Raw genomic sequence first — 15,876 nt, 5'->3', positions numbered from 1 at the left:
CATCTTCGCTGCCTTCGGAGAATACTTGGCATCAGGTGGCAGGACTATATCTCCAACACAGAAGTCCTTGAAGCGGCCAACATCCCCAGCTTATACACACTACTGAGTCAGCGGCGCTTGAGATGGCTTGGCCATGTGAGCCGCATGGAAGATGGCAGGATCCCCAAAGACACATTGTACAGCGAGCTCGCCACTGGTATCAGACCCACCGGCCGTCCATGTCTCCGTTATAAAGACGTCTGCAAACGCGACATGAAATCGTGTGACATTGATCACAAGTCGTGGGAGTCAGTTGCCAGCATTCGCCAGAGCTGGCGGGCAGCCATAAAGACAGGGCTAAATTGTGGCGAGTCGAAGAGACTTAGTAGTTGGCAGGAAAAAAGACAGAGGCGCAAGGGGAGAGCCAACTGTGCAACAGCCCCAACAAACAAATTTCTCTGCAGCACCTGTGGAAGAGCCTGTCACTCCAGAATTGGCCTTTATAGCCACTCCAGGCGCTGCTTCACAAACCACTGACCACCTCCAGGCGCGTATCCATTGTCTCTCGAGATAAGGAGGCCCAAAAGAAAGTCCCACCAAGACAATCTCACACCTCACTTTACAGGGAGGACAGTATTAACATTTAATTAGATTAGATTAGAGATACAGCACTGAAACAGGCCCTTCGGCCCACCGAGTCTGTGCTGACCATCAACCACCCATTTTTATACTAATCCTACACTAATCCCATATTCCTACCAAACATCCCCACCTGTCCTTATATTTCCCTACCACCTACCTATACTAGTGACAATTTATAATGGCCAATTTACCTACCAACCTGCAAGTCTTTTGGCTTGTGGGAGGAAACCGGAGCACCCGGAGAAAACCCACGCAGACACAGGGAGAACTTGCAAAGTCCACACAGGCAGTACCCAGAATCGAACCCGGGTCCCTGGAGCTGTGAGGCTGCGGTGCTAACCACTGCGCCACTGTGCCGCCCCACAGGTAGAGATGGTTTGTTTAAGATGAAATATTTTATTGATGGGGTCCGCATAGGAGATTGGTTAAGAAGGTAAGAGCCCATGGGATCCAGGGCAATTTGGATCCAAAATTGGCGCTGTGGCAGGAGGCAGAAGGTGATAGTCGAGGGTTGTTTTTGCAAGTGGAATCCTGTGACCAGTGGTGTACCACTAGGATGGGTGCTAGGACCCTTGCTGTTTGTACTGTACATTAATGTTTTAGATGTGAATATAGGAGGTATGATCAGTAAGTTCACGGATGACACGAAAATTGGTGTGGTAAATTGTGAGGAGGAAAGCCTTAGATTACAGGACGATATAGATGGGCTGGTAGGATGAGCTGAGCAATGGCAAATGAAATTTAATCCTGAGAAATGTGAGGTGATGCATTTTGGGAGGACTAACAAGGCAAGGGAATATACAATGGATGGTAGGACCTTAGGGAATACAGAAGGTCAGAGGGACCTTGGTGTACTTATCCATGGATCACTGAAGGCAGCAGCACAGGTAGATAAGGTGGTTAGGAAGGCATATGGGATACTTGCCTTTATTAGCCGAGGCATAGAATATGAGAGCAGGGAGGTTATGATGGGCTGTATGAAATGCTAGTTAGGCCCCAGCTGGAGTACAGTGTACAGTTCTGGGCACCACACTATAGGAAGGATGTGATTGCACTGGGGAGGGTGCAGAGGAGATTCACCAGGATGTTGCCTGGGCTGGAGCGTTTCAGCTATGAAGAGAGACTGAAAAGGCGAGGGTTGTTTTCCTTGGAGCAGAGAAGGCTGAGGGGAGACCTGATTGAGGTATAGAAAATTGAGGGGCATTGATAGATTAGGTAGGAAGAAACTTTCTCCCTTAGCGGAGGGGTCAATAACCAGGCGACGTAGATTTAAGGTAAGGGGCAGGAGGTTTAGAGGGGATTGGTGGTTGGAATCTGGAACGCACTGCCTGAAGAGGTGGTAGAGGCAGGAACCATCACAACATTTAAGAAGTATTTAGATGAGCACTTGAAACACCATAGCATACAAGGCTACAGGCCAAGTGCTGGAAAATGGGATTAGAATAGGTAGGTGCTTGATGGCCGGCACAGACACGATGGGCTGAAGGGCCTGTTTCTGTGCTCTATGACTGTAAAAGATGGATATTTGTTTGCATTTGTGCAAAGCCTTTCAGGAGATTAAATAGGGTGAAGTCCATGATGACATTGCTTGTATACAGTCTGTGGAAGACGTGGGTTTGTGGTGAAAATGGTCTGTCTTTATTTGTTGTGCTTTGCTTTTGTTAGCTCGCCTGTTAACACTCGCCTATCTAAGCTCACAAGAAGAGTAGCCACTTGTGTGACACTTTGGAAGGCAACTGGAACGTGTGAAACTGAAATACAGCTTAGAGTGCAAATTCAGCAGTATATTACAGAAAAACTGAGTTTATTATAGGCCAGTGACAATTTTATTTAAAGCAATTATTAGTCAGTGAGAAACCCGATTTGACTTCACCCAGATCTTTGAGCGTGTATGCTGTATACAAGACAAACACAGCACATGTGTTTAGGATCTTTGCTCCATGCACCACTCTGACTTGGCACTCTGTCATGGAATTCAGCATTTGAATAGGTAATGGCTATTTATTAACATTTTGTTTTGAATTGTTTAAAAAAAACATTAAAGCACTCTTTCAGATTGTATTTGGATTAAGTGCATGGGCGGAACTTAGAGTAAATACTGCTAGATTGTATCGTCTTCAGAATGTGGGCTTGTTTATAAACAAATTGCCCCCACACTTGCAGCCAAAAGGCCATACTTGCCAAAGATAAGGACTGCCAGGAATATTGTGAAAAACAGCAAATTGACATAGTTGGCACAGTTGAAAGTAAGCATAACATTTCAAAGCACTTTCAAATTCTAAAAGCACTTTTCAGGCAACTTATTTTGCAGTTAGCATCCAGTTGTGTTCACAACTGGATTGTGTATTTAAAGGCAATCTGTTCAAAACAACACAAGGAACAGATTTGGCATAATTTGGGATTCATCTTACTGCTGGAAGGAAGTAAAGTTTTTGATCGAGGCTGCAAGTGCAACAATATATTTGGTATATGGATAAGCGATGACTCGTTAAAAACAAATTGAATTTTATAAACACTGATTTGTTTTGAAGCCTTGGGTGTCTGTTGCCATGGTAGGATGTGAGTTTGTGACTGTAATCTCTGCAAACAGCCGCCAACTGACCTTGGTTAAGAACAGGTGCTGAATAAAGGTTTGGCACTTTTCTGCAGGGAGGGAAACTCTCAGGATTACATATGGTTTTGATAGCAGAAGCTTGGGGACAGATACGAACATACATACATAGAAACTTACAAATTAGGAGCAGGAGTAGGCCACTCGGCCCCTTGAGCTTGCTCAGCCATTTAATAAGATCATAGCTGATCTGATTGTCAATCTCAGGTCAGTATGCGGTACAGACATCTAAATGAGGAGCAAGACACAAATTGGAGGGGCCATGTAGGAGAAGAGTATCTTTGAAAAGAGGTATATATAATACAAATAAAAAATTTAGATAATCTGGATGCCTTTGATGATTTTTAATCAAAGCAACCATTTTGAGGCATTTTTCAGAAACTGGTGCTTTTAATTACAACTTTAAAATTTTAAAAGACATCAGTTATCAGTTTTATTTTGCTGGTCCTGAAGGCAAAAATGAGCTTATGCTCTGAGTCACCTTCACTCTGTTCCTTAAATTGCAAAGCAGTAGCTGAATTACTTGATTACAGGTGATTAAACACAGTAAAGGAGGTTTGGTTTACATTGGAAGTTTTAGTTTTTGAATAAATTATAATAATTCCAGGGCATTGCAGCTTTCGAGCACTGTAAAACAAATAATATAATTCAGGCTTGAGAGAACATACATGCAACATAACCTTACGTTTTGACCTTTTTGAAGTGTGGATTCTACTTCTTCCGAAAGCCCACCCAGCCTGAAGAGAATGACCACCCCATCCTCAAAGGTGACTGCAGCACAGGGAGATGGTAAGTGCACAACTGCTGAACTTCTATGCATCAAGGAGAGAGAAGTCTGAATGGTATACTTTAACTCCAGTTGGAGTTTGCAGCCACCAGGTGGTGATAGATTTAATGCACAAGATTAAAGTAGGTGGCACTGCAACACAGTGCTTGCCATTTCTGAATTTTTAATTTTGCAATTCTCAATTTCATTTAAGTTTTTGCATTAAATACAAATTTTAAATGAGTTGCTGTTTTAGTAATTTTTTACCACAAATGTGAGAGGTTTTACTAGAAATAAAAATCTCATTATATAATCTCGCAATTTACAGTACATTCAAATACCAATACTAAACCAGTATTAAAATGCAATTCGTTTCAAAGCAGCTTTGTAAGGTGCAACAGAGCAAAATCTTAAATTCATTGTCAGGAGACCCATCAATTTATGACGTAAAACATAAGCATGCAGATACCAATTATTATTTCCCCATATTTGTCAAATAGGTGTTTCCATTATAAAATACAAAACTATTATACTGTACATTACAGGTAGTTAACTCTCCTGCCAGCATAAACAAGACAAAGACTTATTTTAAAAACCGTTTCCATTTGAGTGACTTTCATTAGCTGTATGAATTAAGAATTTGTATTTCTTCATTAATGTGTTCCAGTCGACAATGTAGGTTGTCAGCAGTGCAAATTCAACTCGTGGTTTGGGGTTTGAAAAAGCATCTACTTAAAAGCTGAAGTGCTGCTAATGTGAAAATTAGTCAGTTGAGTGGACTAGTAACAATACTGCTTTTGTTAGGAACTGGCACCAGGGTCATTGCTTTCCCTCAATCTTTAATTCGTTCATGGAATGTGAGCGTCGCTGGCTAGGACAGCATTTATTGCCCATCCCATAATCTATAAACCACCCAAAAGTTTATCACCATTGTGTTACAATGTTACTTAACATTGTAATAACTTAAAAATCCTTGTCTAAAACAGTGCCATTTTGTGGAAAGTAGATTAATCCCAGTTTGGTACCAAAGGATACAACTTGGAAATTAAATTGTATTCATGTGGCATTTTTTAAATTGGCCTTCACTGTGGAATGGGTGGTATCTAAGAAACATTTCAAATGTTCGGCTTAGTACAGACTTATTTTCCAGCTCCTATTTTCAACGTTTATTTTTCATTTGTCTCAATTTTGTTCCCTTCTTCCCAAGCTAACCTAACTTAGTGTATGGTCCACTCCTGATAATTCAAAATCATATTTTGCAGTAAAAAATTCACATACCCCAAATAATTCAAATTATGTAACCTGTGAAGTGGTAATCAAGTACCTTTAAATAATTTTGAATTAAGTGGCTTTGAAATAAGAGCACTGTCCACAAATTCCAACTTTTTGTAGTCCCAAAATAGTGCCAGTGCTGGCATTATCTGCTCTACATTCATTTATTGTACATCAGTTATTTATTTAATTCATCACCTGTAATCATCAGCTGGGTTTAATCTGATTTGTTTTCATACTTCTAGTTATTGTAGAATGTTTAACCTAATGAGTCTATTTACTTATTTAAAGCTTACTTTTTCACTTAACTCTTGTGTATTAATTCTTAAGTTTAATAGTCCTTTGATCTATTTTATAGTTGAATATTATGTATAAATATATAAGAATGTTTAGCTTTTATTCCTTGGATTCTGCCACTCCTGCCTCTGCAATAGCTGTGGTATCATATTTTTTTTTTCAAATTCTGCCCTCCATTTGTTTCAGTCCGGTTGCCAGTCAGATGTCCCAGCGCTATTTTTAATCATTGTTTTAGTGAATTTTCCACCATGCACCACTTTGTCCCAGCTTGCATTGCCCAGCTTTTGTTTTAAAGCAACCTATGAGACTTTCTCATTATGTTCAACTCAGACACTGCTCTGATTCCACCACACTGTACAGAACCCAAGAGGTGAACAGTATTGCAGGGCACTGTTGATAATTGACAAGCCAGCATTAATAGGACCTGAAGTGTAGACTTGTCATCGGGAGATTCAACTGGTTGCAAATAATCCATTTAACCAATGTTTAAGTGGTGGTCCTGGCTGGAAAAGTAACAGGAAACTTGTCATAAAAAGCTATGCAATTCTTAGATGGTAAAGCTGCATGCTTTGGCTCTTGCCAGCCTGTGCTTTCTGGGTAAATGGGGTGTGTCCCAATCAGAAAAGAGTGTGCTCTCCATGTCGAGGAAGCAAATTCCACTTGTGTGGATTTCTCAGTCACTTGGATTACACATTCTTAAACATGGGTTTTGGGACACCTGACTGCTCAAAAAAATGATATATGCCTTATGATTTATTAACAGATTATGGCAGCCAGGTTGTCTACCAAGGTGCATGTGATAATGCATATTCTGTACTCAGAATCATAGTCCAACATGTTCTGAAAATGTCAGAAATTATAATTCAAAATCCTATTTTAAATGTTGATTTACAACTTCCAAGAAAAATGCATGAAGTATGGTTCTTGAAATTCTGGAATTCAATGTCATGTGAAATTAGAAACAAAGAAAATTTACAGCACAGGAGGCCAGTCTGCCCATTGTGCTTGTGCCAGCTGAAAAAGTGCTATCTAGTTTGACTTAAAAAACCAGTGGCCTGCATTGTTAATCGCAGAATCACGGAACGTGATCCCAAAACTGGTTTTAAAAAATACGTTGTAGAATCCCGTGTAATAAAAATGGAATTTGATTTTCTTGGTAACTGTTAATTAGTGGCCTGGAGTATTCTACAATTGTACCATTTATCAAACCACAAGATACAGCGTGTACTGTGATTTGTTTCCAATCAGGTTACTGCATTGTTGTTCTTGGTTTTTTTTGTATTGTTAGCTATAACATTGTATCGCTATCGCTACATTGTCATTGCTATTTTTGCTCATTTCTGTGCATCACTTTGACTCTTGTCACTTTACTTTATCATGCTGTACTGTTCTTTGTTTTCTGATGTCTGCTGTAGAACCTTGCAGGGAGGAGGCTCCTCCGCCTCGACCTCCCTTTCTCCCAAGGAAAGGTACAGTAATTATCTCACTGACGCTTGTAATGAACCAGTCATGCTTTTGTAGCCCACTTGGAATTGTTTTCTGATAAAATGTTCTCAATTCAGAAGCATTGATAAGTGTTGCTTTGCATGAATGAGGAAGTATACTTGAATGCCTTTTAAAATACATGTAATTATTGCTATTTTTGTGCATTTTAAATGAGAAATGTGGAAATTTATTGGAAAATAATATTTGGTTATGGAGGGAATCTCTTCATCAGGACTGCATTTAAATTTATCTGACAATTGAGATTAGCATCCTTTTTTGTATTCTATTGATAAGTAATTCTTTAAACAATGAGTGCTAACCTTATTTGGGTGCAGGTTTAGACTGTATCTAATCCATCAGTGTGGGGGAGCTAAAATAACGCACAATTGATGAATCATCTATCCTTTTCAGTCTCCATTCAATTCTCTGATACAAGTGTATTTTAATTTTCCTAAATCATGGCTCTTGTTGGACTGTGGTTCCATGAACACTAGCAACTTTCTGGTACCTTGTCTACGGCACTCTATAAACTGAGAAAACAAACTAGTATTGGCAGATTATTTGATCCTGGGTTGGGGGTAGTTTTATCAAAGCATCTGACACTTACAGGAACTAAGTCTCCAAACCAGGCTAGAGAAATTCACAATATGTATTTTTGTAAGTTATGGAGTGTATGCTGTTTCCCTGATTAATTCAGAGCGTTTAGGCACAAGTTGGCAAGAGCTGAGCCTTCAGAATCTTCAGACAGCCATTGCTCAAGGCAAAATACAGTTACAGTAGCATAGTGGCTATATTGTTGGACTAATCAGAAAACCGAACCTCAATTCCCATCATGGCAATTTGAGAATTTGAAGTTATTTAAGAAAAATCACCTGAAATAAAAAGCTAGTACCAGTAAAAGCCACCATAAGATGGTTGGTTGTAATAAAAATACCAGGTTCATTCATGCCCTTTAGGGAAGGTAACTTGCTGTCTTTTCAAAATCTGGCCTCTGTGACTACACAGATGTGTTGACTTTTTACCTCTAAAGTGATTTAGCAAGCCACTAGGTTGTTGAGAATGGGCAATAAATGACAGCCTTTCCAGCAATGCTCACATCCTGAGAATTTTTTAAAAAAAGCTTACCAGCCAAGGGAGAGCTTGTATTTTCTGCATCTCGAAAACAAGAAACATTACCTGGCTGGATTTCTCAATAGCTTGGTTTGGAAACAACTGAGAATTATCATTTTCCATGCATCAGACCCCCAACTTTCCAACTGAACGTCCCACTGCTTTACTGATGACACCAGCCTGGTCTTCCTCCCGTAAGGAAAATTTTTCCCCTTATATACGAATCATGTTGTGGCCTTACATGCAGTTGTTCATTCAAAAGAAACTGTGCTGAGGATGGCAGTTTCCCAGAAGTATCCAAAGTCACCATATAGGGACCCTTAATTGAGCATCCACTCTGGGGTGGGAGTCTTTTTCCAAGAGGTCACCCAGGGTACCATATAGACCCCCAGTGCTCACTGTTTTAAGAATAAACATTAGGAAAAAAAAAATCGTACTCACTAATCTTTATCTTTTTCAAAGGAAGTCCTGATGATGAGTGTTTGGAAATTCTTTCTTTTTGATATAGAATTCTAACTTTGCTTGTAAATTTAAATTAAATAAATCTGTGGAAATCGTGAGTTAGGAAACAGCTTTTGATTTTTCTCTAAACACTAACTGAAATCTGGTTAATTGAAGTTTTTGTCTCCATTTTATTTTAATCCTTTCAACTGATTTACATTGTCAATGAAAACAGATTGTTGGAAGTGCACAGCTGGCCCGACAGATTAATGTTTTACACATGGACCTTCAGGGTCTGATATTTCCAGCATTGACCATTTTCTTTCTACTCAAATAAACGATTTGTTTTTCACATTTTTCTCCCCAACTTTAGTGCAGAATTTTTTTATTTGTCAAGTTTCTCCTGTCTCCTCAACATGTTGTCTCCCTGCTGGAGTACAATTTCACCAGATTGTTTTCTTATCCAAGTAGCCTTTATTGATTTTTGAGTCTTGGCAGTGAGTGTTGGCAGACTGTTGGTCTACAGCAGACATTGCAGCCAAGCTAATCCTGTACCTGATTATCAAGCTGGTGGAGTTGTTGGATAGTGATCAGAAACATGAACAGTGACTGATTTTCTACTTCCTAAACCAACAGTGCTGAAGCCAATTGCAGAAATGCCTGAGCCCAGGGTACTTTGTTGTTCCACACATCTGAGCATACACCCACAGTTATTCTGGAAGATCATGCCATGTGTTTTTGAGATTTGTTCTGTTTCAGGTTTGTTTTTCACCCCTCCATCATTTCCCCCCCCACTTCCAAATAAACCAGATGTAGTGCAGTTGAGCACTTGACCTGTAGAATAGCATATCCATTCAGCACTTCAGGGAAAGCAAAACCTCAAGTGCTAACTAGTTGATGGCAGGAAACAAGCATTTGGTTTAAAATATGGCTCATCTCTGATAGCAATATATACTTAGGAAAGCTGTTCTACTTAATATATTTCATGTATCTCCTTTTAATACAATCAAACCATAATGGTCCTCATTCATTCAGATTCCAACTTGAGGGTTCCTTGCCCTTCAGAGACGCTCTTTGCTGCTTCTGGTGGAGAAGGTAACTGGAATTTTATGCTTAAACACAGATGGCAAAGCCTATTTTAATGCAATATGCTTAGCAACATTGCGACCATCAGTGTGTGTTTTCTTAGTGCTGTGGTACTAGTTCAGTCCTAATACATTTTGTTTAGCTGTGTGGTTTGCCCTGTGCATTTGCTGAAACTAATATTTAGCTATTATTGGGATGCTCATAAAACAAAAGAAACAAATTTGGCAAATACAAATATTAGATTGAGAATTAAAATATAAAACAAACTAATCTCATTTGTCAACAAATGAAACTAGTTATTAGAATTGACTTTTCAGATATATTAGCAAATGATCCATGATGCGTTCGCCTTTAACTGCCTCATTTAATTTTAGAAGTTTATGTGCTGTTGAAGAAATTAACTGTGGTGATTTTAAATGTCTACAATGCATAGTACCTATTGTCATTTTTTTTTAAAATAACATTGAGAAAATTAATTGTGCAAGTTGCATCATTTTGGCCCAGACTTTCCTGGAAAGGTTTGGAGTAACTATGGTTAGAGCAGAATTGAGCAGTTTTAACCCCCCCAGGGAAATTTGAGCATTACTGATTTACACTGGATTTATATTAAAATTTCCTCATTGTGCCACTTGCATAAGAGTCCTGGATGACTTACTGCGCTGGATGATTTATACTGAAAATGTAGATGCAGCAAGGCCCAAAGGCACCTGATTTAGATTTCTAAGATTGTAATTGAGATTTCTGGTGTTTGATAGGGAGTCCTTTGTAATTTAAAAAATTCTTGCAGATTTTTAAAATTTCTTCAGAGTTTTACATTTTTTGTACTGAGACCTGCACTTAGTGTTGTCAGTCTCTAAACCCTAAAGTTTTCAGATACCCTTTCCACCCCCATGTGTTCATAAGAGTAAACCTTTCCAGTGAGCATACTGTATAGCAATGGAAGAGAGGAGCAGCAGATATGAGAGGCTCTGACAGTGAGACACCATGACAGAAGACACCACCCTGATATATTTCCCCCATCAGCAGTACTGCATTCATTTGTTTTACAACAGTTTTTATATTGGGTGTAGACAGATGCACTCCGCAGTTCCTTTCAGCAAACTTGACACAAACAGGCATGATTTCTATGCAACTATGATCCAGGAAATTTCAGCCCTTAGTTGCTTCGATTTAGCATAAACTTCACTATTCCCCCAACACCAAAAGAAAGATGAGCCTTTAATTATAGAGAGCAACTTTACATTGGAGGGGGATCTCTGTTTAAACATTTCCCCTTGAAATGGAAAAGTAATTGTAGATACCATAATGCCATTTTTTCCCTCAGTTCAAAAGAACTCTGCTTTAATTTTAACCATCACAGTTTCAAGAAGCTGGGTTGTACTTTCAGGATTCATCTGACTACCAAAATCTCAGTTACATGCAAAACATGGAAAATGTTGATTCTGTGATGAGCAGAGTTGATGCGAGCATCTTGTAGGAGCTTCAGGTTTTTAACTGTTCTGTGAACTGTGAAACTGTTACTAGATGGTTGCATACAGAATTCCTGACATGGTTCATATAAAAAAACATGTTTGCCAAACAGATTTTCTCGGCGAATGTAGACTGTTTTGGAGTGTGTGCATTTTTTCAGACATGTGGGGTATTTGTGATGCATTAAAGACTGGGGGAAGAAAAAGGTTTGCTGGGGTTTATTAATCTTATTGAGCTTCTTGGTGTTCCAGGTTGTCATGGTAGAATTTGTAGTAATATTCAGTTTTAAATCTTTGAAAGAAAGTTTCAAGAGAAGTAAGCTGTTTGCCAAAGCTTCCTTGAAAAATAGGGAAGAAAATTCAGTAAACAAAACTTAGAAAAATGTAATATAATTGAGCTGCAGAGCTCCCCTGATGAATTAAGATGGTATTGCCTTTCTTCACTAAGCACAGCTAAGAACACGAGTGAAACAACTAGTCACATTCAGCGTCTGAAATTAGTAACATAGAACCATTAGCAAAGTGCTAGCAGCTGGCAGAACTCACTTCTGCATTGATATTAGGGAAGTGCTTGTTTCTCTTACAAAGTGAAGATGTTTGAAAGCTTACCTTGTCTTGGAGAATAATCTTGTTAGCTTGTTATATTGGAATGCACACGATGGTCATTTTGCTAAAATAGTGATCTAAGTCAGTATTAATTTTAGTCCATACACATTGCACTAATAATTTCTATCTGCAGTGCATATATATGTTGAATCCTGCTTATAAAATTGTCCAATCAATTATTAAGTGCTGCCATTTGATCTAACTTTGAAGTAATCTGTTTTGGATATTAAATCTGGAGTGAAAATGAACACAAATAGATTGCAATTTAATTCATGTGTGTTGATTCTCATCCTAGTTATATTTCACTAACACAAGTGTGTGCTCATTGTTATTGTATTATGTTCTAATGGGCATGAAGTTCTAATATGACATGCTGATTCTTGTCCTGAATGATTAATCGATACCTGTGGTCAGTCATGTGAATTTTGGGCAGCGATAGTGTCTATATTCATTGTTTGCTTATTATCTCAAAGTCAAAACCAATCTGAATCTGATGCCAAGATTGAGGAACAGACACCAGAAAGTATTACATGTAGACAAACTGCACTGTTTTTCTGGAAATCCAAACAGGGTTAAGGACAGATTCTTGAAGGATTTGGAACAGTAGAATAGCTATTGTACTTTCATTTTTGGTACCCTAGTCTGACAAGGTGAAGTCACCCTCCCCTGGCTGTAAGTGCACTGATTGAAATGAGGTTTGATAAATTGAGCCCTTTCTGGCGGAAATAGGCCCAAAATGAAATTGACACAATTTGGCACTAATTAGCAATCTCATTCAGAGGCTAAATAATTTTTTCCTTTCTGATTTTTCTGCATGAACTAACACTGGTGTCATACAGATTGCTCTTTTAAATCTGGAGCTAATGTGCATTCTTTGGGGTAATATAAGAAGGCTTTACTCTACATCTGGCTATGCTGCATTTGACCTGGGAACAGTGGATGCTGAAACTCGGTAACAAGAGTTGAGAAATGTTTAATTTTTCAGTGTATAAAAGAAATTAATTAGGAAGAGCTGCCTTTGGTTCTTATTAGTGATACCTAGTTTTGATATGATTATGGGCTACAGTTTCTATGGCAGGAAATTTGTATACATGCCTGAGAATTGGTGCAAGTGCAACTAAATGCTATTTTATCTTGATCTAATCAGCGCACTAGCAATTACTTTTTAACTGTATAGCTTTGTCGAAAGTTAGAACAATTAGATTCAAGTTAAATACCTTTTTTTTTAAGTAAGCATGATGAATTCAGTTCTGTTAGTCATGAATATATAGTGAGTTCACACCAATTAAATGTCATGGGTTTAACACTTCTCAGCTCTTGATGCCAAAGACGCATAAGCTAGATTCAGCTCAATTTTGTCGGCTGCAGTAGGTGGAAAGCTAGCGGCTAGCATCCTAGAAAAATGGTAAATGCCTCAATTGCACAGTTCTTTTAAAAGAGCTTTTAATTTTTGAGAATTATTGGTAATTGGGACAGCCATTCCTACATGACAGGAAAAAATACTATTGGCAAGGAAAGATTTAGCCCTTATTTCTTAAACTCTCCCATTGTAGCACAAGCTGCGTTTTGAACATGTTTGTTTTTGCCTCCCCTACAAAGCTCTTTTAAATGCAAACAAATGTGCTGTGCTTGTATTTTTTCTGAAATTATTCAAACAGCTTTCCATCTTTCTTTTGTAGAATTTGTTGCCATGTACACGTATGAAAGTAATGAACCAGGGGATTTAACTTACCAGCAAGGAGATGTGATTCTCGTGACAAAGAAAGATGGTGATTGGTGGACAGGCGTTGTTGGAGAAAAAGTGGGCGTCTTCCCATCCAACTATGTCAGACCGAAGGACTCTGAGGTGAATTATCTATGTCATTTTCTCTTCCATTCCCTGCCCTTCTCCCCACAAAACTCCTCATGTTAATTGTAGTGTTCTGAAAGTTTGAGTATTATTTTTGTTCTCCGTAAACTGAAAAAAATTTGTAGTGGCAGTTATTATATTCCCTTGTATCGTTAAGTTATTAAAGCCTTGTGTTCCTGCTTGTTAGGTGGTGCAATATCATTGCTCATCAAATCACATGGTGTACGCATAGGAAGCTATTTTCATGTCGGAAGACTTTTTGATAAAATGTTAAAGATATGAAATCCCTTTTGTTTAATTTTAGCATAAGTGCAAAACTGGACTATTGACTGCAGGAATTTTACACTCCGCCCAATTTTCATACATTGGAATCAGCTACCTGGGCTCATTTCAAAGAAGTCACTTGTCAGGGCTTTGACCTTGAACTTTTCTGTCTTTGCTACCTTGGATTATATTCCAGGCTGTTGCAATGCAAGTGGGAACTTCTTTTTGTTCTCATTCATGTTTTCTCTCATGCACTCATTTGAATAAGTTTTATTCACTCCGTCATCAGCAGTCAAAATCCAATAGAAAAATGTGAAAATTGAATGCACATTAAATATTTTGAGATGAAACGGACAATGAAATAAAATTGTTAGGAAATACTACACTCATGAAGCAAAGTGCTATGTCTCACTTGATTATTTAGTTATGCTGTCATCTTTGCTAGTGGAATGAAATTAATAAATGCTTCTACTTATAGTTTAGAAGTCCTATGTATTTAATCAGTCCCTTCTTGTGATTACTTAAAAACTGTCTTTATTACAGGGACCTGGACAAACAGAGAAGAGTGGAAGCCTTGGAAGGAAGCCTGGTAAGTCTTTGATATGTCTGTTTATGTATCCATTCAATTTTTAAAGTTTTCAGGAGTTTTCTCTGAAGAAAACATCACAAATTTGACCCCTTGGATGACCAGAACATCTATAGTGCCTTTCATGTCCACAGGATGTCTAAGTGCTTTGCACCCAAAGATTTACTGATTAAATATAGTCACTGTTGAGTAGGTTAACAAAACTGTCAATTTGCGCACAGTGACATTACATATACAGCAAATGAGATGAATGACCAATTAATCTTGGTTCTGTTTTTTTGAATGAGAAATATGGGCCAGGATACTGAGAGAAGTACTGGTTCCTCTTTAGGTCGTGTCATGTGAACAGGCAAACAGGGCCTTGGTTTAACAGCTCATCTGATGAATGTTGCCTCTGACGATACAGTTTGCTCTCAGTACCGCACAAATATCAGACTAAATTATGTTGAAGTTCTAGAGTGGAGTGTTGAACTTTCAATCTTCTGACTGAGATGGGAATGCTACCAACTGAAGTCTAATCTGCACATGGGCCCCACAAGCAGTAATGAGACAGGTGTCTCATCTTTAGTTCAAGAAGGTGATTTTTGAATGCAATGGGCAAAGGTACCAAGCTTAAAGACATTCCTGTTGATTCAACTGCAGTAACAAGCAATTTGTAATGAAAGCAAAAAATGCATTTAAAGACATGAAGGAAAATGGCATAGAATTGAGATGGATTCAGTACAAAAAGGGCACTAAAATAGCAAAACAAAAATTTGAATTGAATGTGACAAGAAGTGCGAAGTAATACTTTTTTAGTTATTGAGAAAAAGGAAAATGAGGGGTGGAATGGGGCCACTGACTGGGACTGGGTGAGGGCATGATAACTGATGACAACAGGCTGCAAAGTCCTAAATATGTATTTTACCCCAGTCTTTACCAAAGGGGACATGGGTAACATTTGATCTGTAAAGGAAACTAGAGAGTACTGCAGAGGTGAGTTATAGCACAGCTCCACATTACTACCTACATGGTTGCTGAACATGGTAAATAAATAATTTGTTTTTAAGATTCTACAGGGACTAGGTAGTGTAGACCATAACAAGCTGTTTCACCTTAGACAGAACGGTAGAACGAGAGGTCAGAACTGGGGCTTGTTATGGGGGGTGCGTAAATCAAGAACTAATCTGCGCAAATGTCTTTTGTGAGTGAAAAGTAAATCTGGGAACAAGCCCCTATGGTGATGGTGGAAGTAGATGGCATTGATTCATTCCAGTGCAAATTAGACGGCTTTCTTTCAGAAAATATTTTGGGATGCAGTATGTGAGTAATTTGAGATATGACATATGGTAAGTGTAACATGCTTAGGAGGAACAAATGAATCTGGACCTATGGTTTCCAAAGCTTTCCATCACTGGAGGATGCTTTGCCTCA

At 38.5% G+C, this 15,876-nt stretch overlaps 1 protein-coding gene across 6 annotated transcripts in view; it reads left to right on the top strand.

Moving 5' to 3' along the window:
• The window catches only part of itsn1 (intersectin 1 (SH3 domain protein)), a 237,636-nt gene that overhangs the window by 171,112 nt on the left and 50,648 nt on the right, over positions 1 to 15,876 (top strand). For 5 of the 6 annotated variants that reach the window (XM_068041138.1, XM_068041136.1, XM_068041133.1 and 2 more), the window contains 5 exons: positions 3,936 to 4,021; positions 6,983 to 7,036; positions 9,639 to 9,698; positions 13,444 to 13,610; positions 14,421 to 14,466. In XM_068041138.1, the coding sequence (XP_067897239.1) occupies positions 3,936 to 4,021; positions 6,983 to 7,036; positions 9,639 to 9,698; positions 13,444 to 13,610; positions 14,421 to 14,466 (413 nt within the window). The remainder of the gene's footprint in view (positions 1 to 3,935; positions 4,022 to 6,982; positions 7,037 to 9,638; positions 9,699 to 13,443; positions 13,611 to 14,420; positions 14,467 to 15,876) is intronic. The other variant, XM_068041137.1, reaches the window with a different exon arrangement.

This window comes from Heterodontus francisci, chromosome 10, assembly GCF_036365525.1.
Source record: "Heterodontus francisci isolate sHetFra1 chromosome 10, sHetFra1.hap1, whole genome shotgun sequence".
In the NCBI taxonomy this organism is placed as follows: Eukaryota; Metazoa; Chordata; class Chondrichthyes; order Heterodontiformes; family Heterodontidae; genus Heterodontus; species Heterodontus francisci.
Note: the sequence above shows the minus strand (reverse complement) of the source record. Positions and strands in the feature narration are given on the sequence as shown.